Genomic DNA, 16,666 nt, shown 5'->3' on the forward strand with positions numbered 1-16,666 from the left:
TATGTGTGTGTGTGTGTACATTTTTCTCAAAATCAGATATGGAGGTAAATTATATATTCCTCTACTACCCATTTTCATATATAATGGGGGGGGGGAACAAAAAGATGTCCAGGTACTGCTGAGATTTCAAAGCTTGCCACAGATGGTATAGCAGCTCTGTGCCAAAACGGACTCCTTGGTCACTACTTTGTAGTGACTACTACAAAGAATGTTGAAATGATACAGATTTTAGTGCTTAGAGATCATGTAGCTCATTTTCCTCATTTAAACAGATAAACTTAGAATAATGACTTGCTCAAGATCATGCAGCTAGAGCTATGATTAGAATCTAGGCCTCTAGGTTCCTATAAGTCTTTCCAATCTTCTATACTGCCCCTCCTTACATGCTTACCATAGTCTCCCAAGAAAGTTCTTCCCCTTCTAGGTCAGATTTTGTGATTCAACAAATACTTACCTTTGGTGAAATAGGTTGCTATTCTTTCATTTTCATTCAAGCAATTGAAGTAGAGTCCTATGAATCAACAGCACAAATTTTCCAACCAGATGGTTCAAAGTATCTTTGATTCGGTTCCCATTGGTTCCAACATCCCAGCAGCTTTTCAAGTACATAAAAATGTCACCAAATCTATGAGGCAATGGTAATAAAGGGCAGCTCTTTGCCAAATTAGATCTGGCTAGTCTAGCCAAGAATAGTGCAGTGGTAAAAACAGCTGGACTTAAGATTTATGATTAGGACTTAGTGCTTCAGGATTATAAACATAGCATTTTATATACTTTTAATGTTTTACTGTATTTCAATTTCTGTTTCATAGATGAGGGAACTGAGTCCCAAATAAAGTAACTTGCCTATGGTCACAAAGTATCAATAGGCATGGTTTGTACCCAATTTCCTCTAGATTGCAGTTCCAATATTGTAGTTACCATATTACCTCTATAATCAAATTTTTGACTGATTTTATCCTAAAGTAGCACAATTAAAAATAATTAACTCAAAAAAATAAAGAGCACTGTGTTTTGCACTGGCAGAGAGGAAATTTGGATGTGACATGATCGCTGCCCTCATAAAATTTACAGGATATTGAGAGTGGTGGGAGAGAAAGTGGAGGGGCAAGAAAAAATGCAGAATACTGTATTATATGCTTTATTGGTCATGGAGATTGAACCTGTTGAAAGGTTATACCATTGGTACACAAGCTCTGGTAGGTACTGCTACCAATTTGGGAAGGCTTTAAATGACTATAAACTTAGTAACATTTGTTATCTGAGAGTCTCATCAACTGGGGTTGGCTGCAGAGTAATAAATTTTTCAGTTACAGCAATTCTCAAAGATCATCTGCTATCCACTGGGTCACAGAAGATTTTTGTCAGTGGAGAGTACTCACACTGATGAAATTACAGATCCCTGATGTACTCAACTGGAAGTGTATTATCTCAATATAATATAGAATACCATGTGAGAACTGAGAGAGAAATTTGATCCCTGCTGGGGGAGCAGGTGAAGTTTCCAGATTTGTAAAATGATAGAGCTGAGTCACATGACCTTTAAATTATGCTGTTTAACAATTAGAACATTTATAGAAAACCGCTGTTCAAAATACTTTTCTATCCATTATCTCATTTGATCCTCCCTACTGTGATAGATATTATTATTCTTATTTTATAGAGGAGGAAGGGAAAGCAAAATTAAGAGACTTATCCATGGCCCAACAGCTGATTCATGACAGAACTCTGACAAGAACTCCAAATGCAGGGTTTGCTCTGGAAATAGCAATCCAGGCTCTACTACTGTTCTGTTAGGTGCTTACTTTATTCTTATCTTTCCCCAAAATGATACTATGAGATGAAAATTTACATACCTTTAACAGGGTTGACATAAACACCATTTAATAAGTAAACTCCTGTATTTTTCTTTAAAGGCAATTGGTGGGGGGGTATTAGGTGACTTGCCCAGTCTCACAGCTAGGTAATTAAAGTGTCTGAGGTCACATTTGAACTCAGGGCCTCCTGACTCCAGGTCTGGTGCTCTATCCACAGTGCTACCTAGCTGCCCCTCCTGTATTTCATAGATGAAAAAAAAAAAAAAAGGGAAGGGCTATTCTTCACTACAGATCTATTTTGGACTTTACAGCAGCATGTACTTCCTGAAATTCTGGTCCAGGGATACAAGTCAATTTGAGTCATGAAGATTTTCATGGCTGGGGCAGCTAGGTTGGGGAAGTGGATAGAGCACTGGCCCTGGAGTCAGAAGTACCTGAGTTCAAATCCAGCCTCAGACAATAATTATTTAGCTGTGTGGCCTTGGGCAAGCCACTTAACCCCATTGCCTTGCAAAAACAAAAAACTAAAAAAAAAATGTTCATGGCTTCTGCAACATCCAACTATCTTGTTATATGGTAGTTCCTCAAAAAATTGAGAAAGATACTCTGCTTTGAAAGTTAGCTACAGAAATGAGTTGCAGCTACTTCTATGGCACAACTGCCTTCTCTTTGAATCTTCAGATCCATCAATATTGTGCCCTATCTGAGGAGAAACAGAGTATGATCCCTAAACCTATCAACCACCTCCCCTCAGAAAACTAGCAGCAGGGAGACTGAAGTCCACAGTGGAAAAAACTTTATCCCCCAAGACCAAGATACTTGGTTAAAGAACAAGATACATGTTTAATACTGGTGATTCAATTCTTAACATGTACAATGTCACAAGAGTTGGTCATTGAGACATTTCCTGAGAGACAGTTAAGTCTGTTCCTCCTTGGCTAGTAAGAGATAATTCCAATGGGTCCTCTCTGACCCTAGTTCTAACCATTATAATTTTTGATATAGGTATCCTAGTCCTGTGCCATCCGGTAAATTCCCCAAGGACAGGTTCTATGACTTTGCATTTATTCATGCAAGGAGTAAAATGCTCTATAAAACAGGCATATAATTTAGGGAAACACCTTCCTACCACCATCCCCTCAGCTATTTTTAAATCTGTCAGGCTTTCCAATAAGAAGGAAGAAAACTATGCAAATTTTCACAAGTTAGAACACTTCCAATCAGCTGGGCAGAAGGGAAGGCAGCAAAGGTATAAGCAAAACCACTTTAAATAGGGCCAGTTCTACTAGATGCAGGTAGTAAAGCAATAAACTGTAAAAAGAAGGCTGAAGGCTCAATCCATCTGATTATTTTGAAATGGCAGGCAACCCTTTCCCCCTCTGTGGTTAAAATGGTGGCACAATTTTGAAAGACTTGACCAGAAAGTTCAGAGCTTTCAGAACCAAACACACCTCAGAATTCATCACTGACACTTCAGTGGATCCAAGACCTCAGAATTAGGATACTCTATTCACTAGTGCAAATCAGAAACCTTTCATCCCATGTAATTCTTGAGTATTCTCATTGATGACAGGAAAACATGATGTAAAAAGGCAAGAGTGACAAGGAAAGGATATATTTAAAGAGCTTCCTCAAATGCTGACTTTGCACAAAGAGAAAATAGTTCTGAATTTCAGAGTCTTGAAAAAAGGAAAACACTAGTAAAATAAGGAAGGCACTGAATGTTTGGTCAATTATTTTAATATGTTCATATGTAGTTTATATGAATACTCATATTATAAAAATTAGCTGCCATAGCCCAAATGTATAAGTCTTTAAGAAAGCTTTCATTTTTTAATCAAAAGACATGATAGCATATTAACTCTCTTTACTATAGTATATTTAAAAGTTTTAGAACAATGCTAATTCTAAAATTAAAGCATTAAAATAGTTAAATTCCATGTTAGATATGTTACTTTAATAATTTAATTTTATGAATTGTTAAAAATTACATTCACATCTCCAAATTACCAGATTTGATATTCTCCAAGATTAAAATTCAGATGAAAAGTTTACATGCAGTAACAAAGGCTTCTTCAGTACATGCTGTTTCCACAGCAATTCATTATTATTGCCTCAGAACAGGTCTGCACAGAAAGCATCAAAATCCCTCCCCTACCCCCAAGAAAAAAACCCAAACCCTTCCCCATCCCAACACAAAACACCCAGTATAAGTAGTTACTAAAAAAAATGCTTTCTTAGAAGGAAGCATTTATAAAATGCAGAGATCTGACCAAGCAAAGTGCTTGTGCAGACTGTTCTCGCCCTTAAAGCTGCTTCCTTGGGAAGCAGCCACAGCTCTCGATTGTTTAGAGATACTCATTTTCACCCAAAGGATCTGCCTGACTTCAAGTAGGAGAAGGTGGACAGCAGAAAGTAAATCAAAGGTGCACAGCCACCTTCTAGAAGAGATTCTTAGTAAACATTTGACAGGCAGCAGCAACCAAGAAAATATTTTAAGAATTAACTTCTTCACTGAATTGGAGAGGCCACTGAACTGCCTGCCTGAGGTGAAGTTGTTCATTTATCATGTCTTGTTCAAGGAAAAAAGTACATACAATCATTTAAAATACAGCATTCACTTGATGAGCTTGTGGCACCAGGTAAGGAAGAAAACTGTTCCTGTACTACCTATCCCTGACATTTCTTCTACCAAGAATTTTTATCATACAAGTATCCTAAAAACTTATCATATAAAGCATATTTCATAATACTGTCATCAGTACCTCCTACCCACAAACAAAAAATTAAAGTACATTAATTCTGAGTTCTGAAAATTCAAGATCATATCTGTAGTGCTCTAAATTGAACTCCTAAACAAGCTTAATGGAGACACAGAAAGTGACACCAAACAATGTTTATTGTGCAATTTCAATAGTCATTTGGGAAATCTTGGGTTTAGAGTTCTTCTCTAGCCATTTCATTTGCCCACAAGCAACAAAAATTTTGCTTATAGACATCAAATATCTTAAAAACAAAAAGCATTGAAATGTGACTGGTACTGACGACTCATTTTATGATTTTAAAATTAAAAGAAAAAAAATCACAGATTTGAGCAATCATTTCTTTTAAAAATAGTCAAAACAACTGATTACCTGGAAAAAAATGATTGAAACAGAGCTCTTCAAACTCATATACATACTTTGTAAAACTCTAAACCAATAAATAGTGCTGATGATACCAGGAGGATTTCCCTGGGGTTGAGTGTTTGAAGTTAAAGATGACAAATGGGATTTTTTTTTGTAGTTTGTGAATTCAGAGCTTACAAGTGGAATCAGTCATTTCCTTTTGCTTTATATGGATTTCACTTTGATTTGTTTCATTTTCAATTGTTTCTTCTCTAACTTCTTCTGCTCACGTCTTAAGGCAGCTTCCTATTGAGAAAGAATTCAAAATTAAGTAAAAGAGCTAACTCCCAAAATTGATTTAAAAAAAAAAGGTGCCTTGCCCATTTTACTATTCAAAAATTCTCCATACACCAGAATTATACAATTATAGCTATCAAATTTCAGATATAGCTATCTATTACTCTGATGGTGCAGCAACATTAAGTCAGATTAATAAAGCAAAGAGATATCTAAAGTCAATTTACTTTTGGGGGGGATTTTTTAAAGTGAAGTAGTGTACCTGAGTAGAGTGGTACTGTATGTTTATTTTGTTAGACATTTCCCAGTTACATTTTAATCTGGTTCAAACTGCACTCTGCAGTTTTGTGGCTCAGTGGAGACACAGATTCCTCTAAAGCTAGGAAGACCTGGGACTGTGTGACCTTAGGTAACTCATTTAACCTCGCAGTGCTCCAGGCAACTAAGGGCTATAAATTGCACGAGAAAGATCCTCTTCTGCAGAGTTCCCCAAAACAATGAAATTGGGGCAGCTAGGTGGCACAGTGAATAGAGCACTGGCCCTGGAGTCAGGAGGACCTGAATTCAAATTCGGCCTCAGACACTTAATAATTACCTAGCTGTGTGACCTTGGGCAAGCCACTTAACCCTACTGTCCAGCAAAAAACAAACAAAAAACCAATGAGATCGAGGGTCTAGTTCCTATTACATCCCTATTTTTAAAACGAACATGACAATCAACCATAAATATGAATATTTCCTCATACAAAGAACAAAAAAAATGTATATTGTATTTGAGATACTGAATCTGTATTATGAACATTAAACAAAGTAGTATTGAGGCAAAGCCACAGGTCTTCTTCAAGAATGAAGGACAAACAACTGAAGCAAAGCCACAAGTTGAGAACCTAGATGATTAGAAGGATGACGGTGTCCTTGGAAGTAAAAAGGAAATTCAGAAGAGGGATTTTTTTTAAGGGAAAGATAATAAGCTATGTTTGAAATATCTATGGGATATACAATTTGTGATATGGAACTGGAAGTTGGGGGTAGAAGGAAGGGAGAAGAGGGAAAAAAGGGACGTGTGTGTGTGTGTGTGAATGAGAGAGAGACAGAGAGAGAACGAACAGCTACAAATCTGCAAAGGGATGATAATTAAAATCATGGGAGCTGATGAGATCACCAAGTGAGAGAATGAGCTGAAAGATGAGGGACCAGAATAAAGCCTTTGAATATACATACACACAGTGAAAGAGTGATATTGCTAAAGATTCAACAAATAAGAAAGGTAAGAGAACCAAGAGAAACTATTATCATGAGACCCTAGAGAAGAAGTATGCAGAAGAGAGTCATCAAATTCTACAGAGAAATGAAGAAAGAGGAGAATAAACAAACAATTTCTGGATTTGGCAATTTAAAGAAATCATTGGTAATTCTGGAAAGAGAAATTTCAGATGAATGATATGTATGGTCAGAAGCCAGAGAGCAAAGGGCTGGAAAGGAAGAAGCATAGACAGCTTTTTCTAGGAATTTGGCTGAGAAAAGTAAGAATAATAGTAACAGCTTAAGAATATAATAGTATTAGTTCAAAGGATAGGAAAGACTTAGCTATGTTGTAGTAGTGAAGAAATTGATTAGAGATGGGGTTCAGACAATTTGAAGAGGCAATCCTTTTGAAGAATCTGTCCTCCTTTTTTTTAGGTTTTTGCAAGGCAAATGGGGTTAAGTGTCTTGCCCAAGGCCACACAGCCATACAGCTAGGTAATTATTAAGTGTCTGAGACCGGATGTGAAGCCAGGTACTCCTGACTCCAGGGCAGGTGCTTTATCCACTGCGCCACCTAGCCGCCCCTGTCTTCCCTTTTCAAGACAAAAATGCATGACATGAATGGAGTACTGGTCCTGGGGTCAGGAGGACCTGAGTTCAAATCTGACCTCAGATACTTAATAACTACCTAGCTGTGTGACCTACCTAGCTGTAGTAGTCAATTAACCCCCATTTCCTTGCAACCCCCCCAAAAAGTAATGGTATACTACTGTACCATAAGAAATGACTGAAGAATTCAGAAAAACTTGGGAAGAGTGCATACTCTGTGATCCAGCAATACCATTACTGGGTCTATACCCCGAAGAGATTACGAAACAGGGTAAAAAGATCACTTGTACAAAAATATTCATAGCAGCCCTGTTTGTGGTGACAAAGAATTGCAAATTATGTGAATGTCCATCAACTGGGGAATGGTTTAATAAACTGTGGTATATGTATGTCATGGAACACTATTGTTCCATTAGAAACCAGGAGGGATGGGAATTCATGGGAAGCCTGGAAGGATTTGCATGAACTGATGCTGAGTGAGATGAGCAGAACCAGAAGAACACTGTAACAGCATCATGGGGGTGATGATCAACCTTAATGGACTTGCTCATTCCATCAGTGCAACAATTACACAATTTTGGGGTATCTGCGATGGAGAATACCATCTGTATCCAGAGAAAGAATTGTGGAGTTTGAACAAAGACCAAAGACTATTACTTTTAATTTTTTTTTAAAAAAAACCTGTTATCTTATTATGTAATTTTGCTATCTCTTATACTTCATTTTTTTCCCTTAAGGATATGATTTCTCTTGTAACACATTCAACTTAGATCAATGTATCCTATGAAAACAATGTAAAGACTGCCTTCTATGGGGAGAGGGAGGAGGGAAGTGAGATTAGGAGAAAATTTGTAAAATTCAAAATAAATAAACTTAAAAAAAACTTGGGAAGAATTGTTATGAGCTGGAATAGAGTAAAATGAGCAGGACCAGGAAAATAATTTGCAAGATGACCACAATAATGTAAGGAAAGAAACTGAATATATTCAAAACCCTGATCACAGCAATGACCTTTGCCGTTTGAGGAGTTATACTCCCACCTCTTGACAGAGTTGATGGGGAAAAAAATGTGGAATGAGATATGCCTTTTCAAAGTCATTCAATACTAATGTCTATCAGCCTAAGGATAAAATATAAACTTGTCTGGCATGTAAAGCTCTTTACAGTCTGATCTCTTTCTGACTTTTCAGTCTCCTCACACATCACTCCCCTCCACACAGCCTACTGTCCAGCATAATGACTTGCTTAATATTCCAATATATATAATGCTCCATCTTTTGTCCTAATGCCCTTGCACTGACTGTCCCCATGCCTGGAAGGAAGCTCCTCCTCACCTCTACCTCTTGGAAATTTTGGTTTCCTTTCAAGATTTCAATCAAACACCTTTCTAAATGAAGACTTTCTGATGTCCCTAGTAAAAACAAAAAACTACCTTGAACAAATAGAATACTGTACTTATTCCAATACACTTAATGATGTATATGACATCTCTCCTATTACAATATATGCCTCTTGAGCACAGTTTCACTTTTGTCTTTTCATTTCAGTGTCTGAAACAATAATAAGGCTTACTGAATGATCTATTACAAGGGAGAGCATTCTATGGGAACAGGATAAATTAATGGGAACTTAGAAAAAACAAAGTATCTATAAAACAAAAAAATAGAAAGTGGAAAAGTTCAGAAGGAAAAAGGGACATAAGTAGGGCAGTTTTGTTAATATCTAAATCAATAAACACATTTAAAAACAAATTGTAACAGACACTCAATTTCATTTATAATTCCTTTTTTGCTTATTGAAATATTAGATTTTGTTCATTTTAAAATTCATTTAAATTTTTTCCCTATTTTTAGTGGCTATTTATGTCTTTGTTCAGACCTAATTAATCAGACCTAATGATGATCTCAGACCTAATTACTTCCCCCCCGCCCAGGGGTAATTGGAATGGAGAAAATGTCCCCCTAAGACATTTTTGTACCTCTCTCTAGTGGTACAGAATAAAAGAGAGGGTTCAGAAAGGTGTCCCTTTCCTCCAAGGCAGGGTGTTCCAATGATTTGTCACCTCAGTAATAGAAAAAGTCACTGTCACCTCTAGTCTACGCTGTTTCTCAGGATCTTCTTCATTCATGATCCGCTCCTTTTCAGCCCTCTTTTTCTCCTCTCGGCGAGACTGTGCAGCCTCCTGCCTCTGTACGTGGGTCAGCTTCAGGAAATTCTCTTCTACTCGTGCCCGGTTCTTATCAGCTTTCTGCCTGCCCTTTTCCCAAGATAAAGAAGCATTTCAATTGATAGCCCAGTGCTTAGAAATAAAAATCCTATTAATTTGTTCAAAAAAGAGTTCCCATGCCATTTGTTATCCTCAAACCTCTATCGCACTCCCTATCCCTTAAATCAGAAATAAGTGCTGGCATAAGAAACAGGCACTCATTTAAAAGCAAATTGTGACACTTACTTCTCGGTTAAGTCGGAACTTTTTGGCTTTATCAATAGAATAAATCACCATGTTCATCAAGGGCAGCAAAGCCTCCATATCCTTTGGGGAAGTGTTACCTAAGCCAGGTACTAAAAAAGAAAACCATTTCTGATTAAATCATGACCCTAAGTTTCTTTTCTTTTTATAATATTGAAGTGCTTTCCACATTTTTCTTAAGTTTAGATTCATCACCTCTTTATTTATTCATCCATTCATTTATTTATTTTTTTAGGTTTTTGCAAGGCAAATGGGGTTAAGTGACTTGCCCAAGGCCACACAGCTAGGTAATTATTAAGTGTCTGAGTCCAGATTTAAACCCAGGTACTCCTGACTCCAGGACCGGTGCTTTATCCACTGCACCACCTAGCCGCCCCTTCATCACTCTTTAAAAGGCAACTTAGCCTATAGGAAAAAACTATATTCTTTTCTTGATTAAAGATCATATTGGGTTAATCAGAGTTACTCTCTCTCAATTAAAAGAAAGCACAACACTCCTCCTCAAGGAGACTATTTCATAGGCCAGGAGGTAAGGGCAAGAACGAATGCCACAATTCTTACCATTAAATGTAAACAATAGTGTCCTCCTGGTGTCAGGCAGCTTTAAAGGCTGACCTTCCCTGTTACAAGAAAAAGAAAAGGCTGGTTAGACAGAGAGTAAGAGACATATTCTCCATTCATGGAAAACATACTTAATACTCTGTGTTGATCACTACTAATAGTTGAAAATTCACCTGAAAATAGATGGGGAGTTGATGTTATCACCACAATGAAGTTTAAAATATCCATTTCAAAAGTCTAAATTAAACAATTAGGGACAATCAGCTGCTTACCTAATTAACGCACATAAGATCATAAGTGGCAGTTGCCCATGCCCCATCCCCCATTATCAGAAAACATTTTTCTGTGTGTGACCAGGATATTCTTAATAAATTATAAGCCATATTTTTAATGGGGTTTTAGGCTTTTTTTTAAAAATTGTTTTCAACTAGTAGTATCTTTGGTATTCTTTAGAGTAGAAGGAGCTTAGTTCTAGATCAGGTTAAGGTTTTAGAGCAAAGCAACATACAACAAATTGTAGGCCTTTGACTTCCTTTATGCACTCTAAAAGTTTTAGTATACTCCCTTTGCCTTTAATGCTAGTTATCAAAAAAAGACAGATAAAGAGGCCTTAATAAATATGTCCTAGGAATGATTTAGAAATGGATAATTTTATAGTCCCAAAGTTAATTATTGTTAACCTGATTACAAATCTAAGAAAAAAAGTTGCTTCTTTTGTAGCTATAACACTCATGTTTCTCTTCAAATGGAAAAATTAAACAGAATAGGTTGATAATTATTTAACTTGACAGTAAACTGAAATTCAGAACAATTCCTGACTGTAGAAAGTACACAGTCCACAAAAGAAAAACTTACTTCTAAAGAAAATGTAAGTCAGAAATATGGTAATGTTGCCCCAAAAGATATTTTCATGTAAAAATTTTATTCTGAGCAGAACAGTGAATTTAAAGGACAAATCCAATCCTAAGGCAGCCTTTTATCTGTCCTGTTTACATAAAAAACAATTTCTGCTCAAAACCTATAGGCTGTTGTTGCTTTTAGAAAACATTTCATGTTGTTAAGTATATAATTACCTGATATGAAAGAGGCTATAAATCAGAACATGCAGGTACCTGGCATATAGTAGGTGCTTATTAGGGGCAGCTAGGTGTTGCCATGGATAGAGTACCAGTCCTGGAGTCAGGAGGACCTGAGTTCAAATTCAACCTCAGACACTTGATATTTACTAGCTGTGTGATGCCCCACAATCTCACCCCCTCCTCCAAATAAATAAATGCTTACTAACTGAAAGTTTACAGTGATTTCACATTCAAGCTGTGAAATTAGGAGCAAAAATAGAAACACAGATTAATAATAATTCATTTTCTTAAGTAGCAGTCACTCTGCCAGAATTTCATTTACCAAACCACATGAATAAATGAACGAGACTTGGGCAAAACCAGGATAGGCTTATTTGTCTGCTTCACTTCACATAGGAAGCCAAAACCTCTCAGCATGAACTTAAGTTCAATAGATTGCCACCAGTTTCCCTTACCCATTTTGCAAGGGAAATTTGCAGGTGGCACCTTGTTGATTTTCAAAAAACATCAAGTTAGTCAAGCAGATTTGTTTGCGAATTTCATCTCTTATACATACTCTTGCATGACTTTTGGACCGGAGAACTGGTCTGAAAAATGGACTGATTCAATCTTGTCAGCGTAGTGTGTGAGAAAGTGTATCATCTGAAAAAAAGGAGGTATGCTTAGTTCTAATCTGTTTGAAACTGGGGTTTTGCACCTCAATTTTTTTCTAAACACACAATTATACTATTTAAAGCTTTATATTCCTGTAAATGAAATCCCTAAAGCAAAGGTGTTCCTTTCAGGAGTTAAATTTTATGAAAAGGATCCCTGATTATAAGTCTTTGAGAAAAAGTTGCCTCTTTCATAGCTATTATTTTTAAGTCATTCCCAAGTTGCTTCTCAAATGGAAGGAGAAAACAGAACAGACTGACTTCATAGCATATGCTACTTATGTAATTATCAATGTATAAAGACATAGAAACTACAAATAATTTTAATGGGGCCTCTGTAATAGAGCAGGCTACACTTATTCTATTTGGAAAATAGAATTTTCTAGTTTCTAATTTAAAAATTAAACCTTTGAACCCTTAAATCTGCTACTTTTTTCTTCATTTCACTATTTCAAATGATGGTACTATTTTCTTTCCACATTAAAAATCTCAGTCGCCCCTGAAATTTGTCTCTCTCTCTCTCTTTCCTTCATCCACTGACAAGGCCACCTGAACTTAACCCAGAAAGGTTTATCTCACACATTATCCCTCTTTTCCAATCCCAATGTCACTATGATCTCTCACCTGCTCCTAACTAATCTTCTTTAGTCCATCTTCCATTGTTCCACAAGCAAGTTCCCTATTGCACTGCTCTGAGCTCATCTCTCACCTCATTCAATGCCAAGTCATTACAATGACTTCACCCTGTCTTTGTGGGTTTATCTTTATCTTTCCTTTCCATACTCAAAGTTCCAACCAAATTGGATTACTTCTCCATCATTCCTATTCTTCTTTTGCCTCTTTGCCTTTATGATCTCAGGGCCCTGAATAGATATTCCCATATCAAATACCTAATTTTTTGCCTTGCTGAAATTTCTTCCCTCATGAAATAAACTTCAGGAATTATCTCTTCCATTAAACCTTCCCTAATTTTCATGGTTGAAAATCATCTCTTACTCCTTAAATATCTCAAAACATTTTGTCTGGGTCCTTCTGAATTTAACACATTTTGCCTTGTACCAGTTATTTGAATATATATATATATTTTTTCAGTTTCAGCAAGGCAATGGGGTTAAGTGACTTGCCCAAGGTCACACAGCTAGGTAATTATTGTCTGAGGCCAGATTTGAACTCAGGTACTCCTGACTCCAGGGCCAGTGCTCTATCCACTGCGCCACCTAGCCACCCCTGAATACATATTTTTAAAATCTTAAACTACTGAAAAGACAAAGATAAAGTCTTATTTCATCTGTGTATCCCACATTACATATAATAAGTGTTTAATAAATCTTTACTAAATTGATGTGAATTGTTTTCCTAGATAGATAAAAGGATTTGCTCTTATTCCCATACAACTGATATCTAGGTGTTTATTCCTATGCCCTTTTCTTCCTAACCTAACAGAATCTTAAGAGATACAGACTAATCACTAGGGTAATTCTGGATAGGAATAATAATGGTAGTACAGTATTCTTTCTCTCTAGAAAAAAAAAATAACTAGGAGAATGAACTTTAAAATGGACTGGGGGGAAAAAAACCAAAACCAAACCAAAAAACTGCACCTTAAAGGTTAGTAGCTATCCTATGCAAACTTTGTTTAATTGGAGAAAACATCCTTATAAAACAAAATGCTATTTAATTGACTTTTGTGTTTTCATTTTAATATTTGTGTGTGAAAACAACACAAATTAGTTGCAAAAATTTTATAGTTTTAATGGTATAGTACAAAGTCCTGCAGTAACATTTTTTTCTACTGCATTTACCTTTGTATCCATCATTCCCTCTGTGACTTCTCCCATTTCTGACAAGATGGCCAAGGAGTCTGGAAGTCCATATTTTGTTCCAGACTTAGGCTTGTCACTGCAAAATTCACACTATTGGAAACAGGAAAAGAAATGTAGGATTTTAGTATCTTATGAAGAAAATAATCAATTGCCTAATGCAATATTTCTAATATGAATTTAGAAACCTTATTACCCACCCCAAGAGAATGGCAAGGAGTTTTATCTTTTCTTTCCCAGCATACCTGTAAAGTTCTGGAATGGGTCTATTTTTTCTTTATCTATTAGAAAGAATACCAACCATATTATATACCTAAATATGCATATGATAGTGAAAGTGTTTCATTCACTTATTTCTAAGTGATTTTAAAAATAGTTCAAATAATAGTCAATTAACAAAAATGTATGATAAACATCAGAGAAAACAAAAAGGATGGAATTTTTTTCTATATTTAGGTCAGAAAATACATACCAGGTCCTGCATCTCCTTCTGTAGTCGTACCAAGGCTCTTCGTGTGCCAACAGCAAAAACATATGTATCCATATCTTCATCATTCATTGTTACTTTTATTTGCTGAAAATAAGTGTTACACTGGGTTTACAAACAAGTAGTAAAGTCCATTTATGGGTTTAAGATATCTTTAGTTATGTAATTTTAACAACTATTGAGAAATTTAAATGACATGATTATATAATCTCAGAATTTGTACTAGGTCATTTTATTTTCTAAATGGTAAGCTGTGGAAATTTTTTCTTCAAAGTTATCAAGCCCCCAGGCCACCTTCCCCCACCTGCCCAAGGTCATTAAAAAAAAAAATGGATTGGAATGGAGATGTTGAAATGAGGAAGAGGTTATGTCCAAATGGGTGATTTTATCATTGTAGAGAATTTCTCCAACATGCAGAACAGCAAACTATCTGTAGTAAGGATCAACTCATAAGGAGTTGCTGATCTAAGTCAAATGCAAGAATTGAACTCAGATCTTCCTACCTTTAAGACTGGCCTGGCTCTTCTAGCCATTATATCTAACTACTTTTCATGAGGAGTAAATAGAGACTTTAAAAATCATGAATAAGTTTCAGTCTAACAATTATTTCAAGATATTTAAATTGTGTCATTCTTAAGGCACTTATCATATACTGCATTGAATTTTAGACATCTGATATTTTTTCTACTAAATTATAAGCTCCTGGATACTTAGAAGTGAATTTTTTACAATTCAGATCGACTATGGCTCCAGAATTGTATCCTGAACATAGTATCCAACTTAACAATAAATATTTATTTAATGAATGGCAATCTATCTATGGAAATGCCATACTTTTAAACAAGAAAAATATCATAATTTGAGGGTTAGCAGTTATAATTATAATTAAGGGGAAAAATCTATTTGATATAAAGGGTTCTAGATACACAGACCACAAAATAAAACTATATGAGTAAAAATATAACAGTCCCAGATCTATTTGACTTACTTTGATAAACTCTTGAGAGACAAAAACAACAGTTAAGGAGAAATTCAGGATTTTTCTTGCCTACAAGTGATAGTCAATTTAGGAAGGTAATTATCTATACAGACTGAGAACTCAAACTGCACATAGAAAAACTAACTGAAAGGCATACCACTTGATCACATGTTGGCCTCATCATTCGAGCCAGTACATTCAGGAGATCTTGTCTCTTGAGAAACTGAAAGAAAAAATAGTATATAATACATGAGGCTTGGAACTCTTGAACAGTTGGGACTAAATTTCATCAAACACTCTACAAAACCTTTTCTTTCATATAGAAAGTAGATAATATCTTTTCTACCTAGGTTACACATGAGTAGAAAGCATTATTACACCTTAAGGAATTAATAGCTATAGGGGAAAAAAAGAAGGGAAGATCAAGAATTTCTTTAGTTTCCAAGTTCTTTTACTGACCTTCAGCTGTATAAGCATGCCTTCACAGCAAACTCGACCCGAACACCAGAGGTTATAAATGTGTTCATTCTCCTGGTTTAACTTCCCTGTGCTTGTAGCTTCCTTGCTGGTTCCATCATCCCCTAAGAAAAAGAAAATTTGCTTAATGCCATTTATTAAACAAAATATTTAGGTTAACTACCCTACTACTAAGGATACAAAACATTAGGAATAAATTAACTGGTTTTTCTTCTCATTATTTTAGCTTCTCTGGCTAAGGCTTATCATCTACATACAAAAAGAAGGAAATTATACTGAAAATATCTGTTAATTAGATTGTGCTTTAAAGTTTAAAAAGCATTTTTATATATTATCTTTGTATTATACATATTATCTTTACAATCTCGCTGTTCTTGTCTTTTCAACAGATTTATTTCTGTTTCCCTTAGGAGCTTACTATCAATAAGTTCCTACCAAAAAGCCTTCGCCAAGGGAAGGATTTCATTGATATGATTCATTCAGCTGCCACACTGGCACTACAACAAAGGGCAACCTCAATGAAATTGTAATATGAATACTTGGTTTTCTAAAATTTTATTTTTATTGAATTTAATAATCAGAACAGTTCATTTTTAAAAAAAGAACAAGAGGCTTGTATAAGAAATTATAAATGCTACAGTTTCGTCATTCTTAAAGAATATGTTATACTTAATAGAGTACAAAAAAAACTTCCATTCTGCATTTATTTTCTTCTGTACATTTGAAGAAATTTTAAATGGTTTTAACATATTAATATAATTATAACTAATAATTATATTACTCTATGAATAATTCATATATATATCACCTACATTTTCCAATATTTCCTGTGTCCCAGAGTATCATTCTTTATGGGGAAAAAAAAAGTTCAGCAAAACTGACACTGCAAATAAGTTTTTCTTCATATACATCCTCAGCTTTTGAAAAAAATTGGTATTTTTTGTTTTATATCACTGTAAGTTTTTAATTTGGCTCTCCTTATTTCCCCATCCAGGGACCATCCCCCTTCCTTATAATATGGATTAAGAGGGAAAATAGTTCAGCAAAACTAACCAACACACTAGT

The 16,666-nt window shown here is 35.5% G+C and overlaps 1 protein-coding gene across 6 annotated transcripts in view; it reads right to left on the reverse strand.

The window, feature by feature from the left end:
• Positions 1-4,698: 4,698 nt before the first annotated feature.
• Positions 4,699-16,666, reverse strand: part of CCDC47 (coiled-coil domain containing 47) — a 37,285-nt gene continuing 25,317 nt past the window's right edge. For all 6 annotated transcript variants that reach the window (XM_074224449.1, XM_074224448.1, XM_074224444.1 and 3 more), the window contains 9 exons: positions 15,584-15,705; positions 15,282-15,347; positions 14,131-14,232; positions 13,641-13,751; positions 11,742-11,827; positions 10,107-10,165; positions 9,528-9,637; positions 9,165-9,332; positions 4,699-5,230 (listed from right to left, as the gene is read on the reverse strand). In XM_074224449.1, the coding sequence (XP_074080550.1) occupies positions 5,150-5,230; positions 9,165-9,332; positions 9,528-9,637; positions 10,107-10,165; positions 11,742-11,827; positions 13,641-13,751; positions 14,131-14,232; positions 15,282-15,347; positions 15,584-15,705 (905 nt within the window). In that variant the 3' untranslated portion in view covers positions 4,699-5,149. The remainder of the gene's footprint in view (positions 5,231-9,164; positions 9,333-9,527; positions 9,638-10,106; positions 10,166-11,741; positions 11,828-13,640; positions 13,752-14,130; positions 14,233-15,281; positions 15,348-15,583; positions 15,706-16,666) is intronic.

Source organism: Macrotis lagotis, chromosome 2, assembly GCF_037893015.1.
Source record: "Macrotis lagotis isolate mMagLag1 chromosome 2, bilby.v1.9.chrom.fasta, whole genome shotgun sequence".
Classification (NCBI taxonomy): Eukaryota; Metazoa; Chordata; class Mammalia; order Peramelemorphia; family Peramelidae; genus Macrotis; species Macrotis lagotis.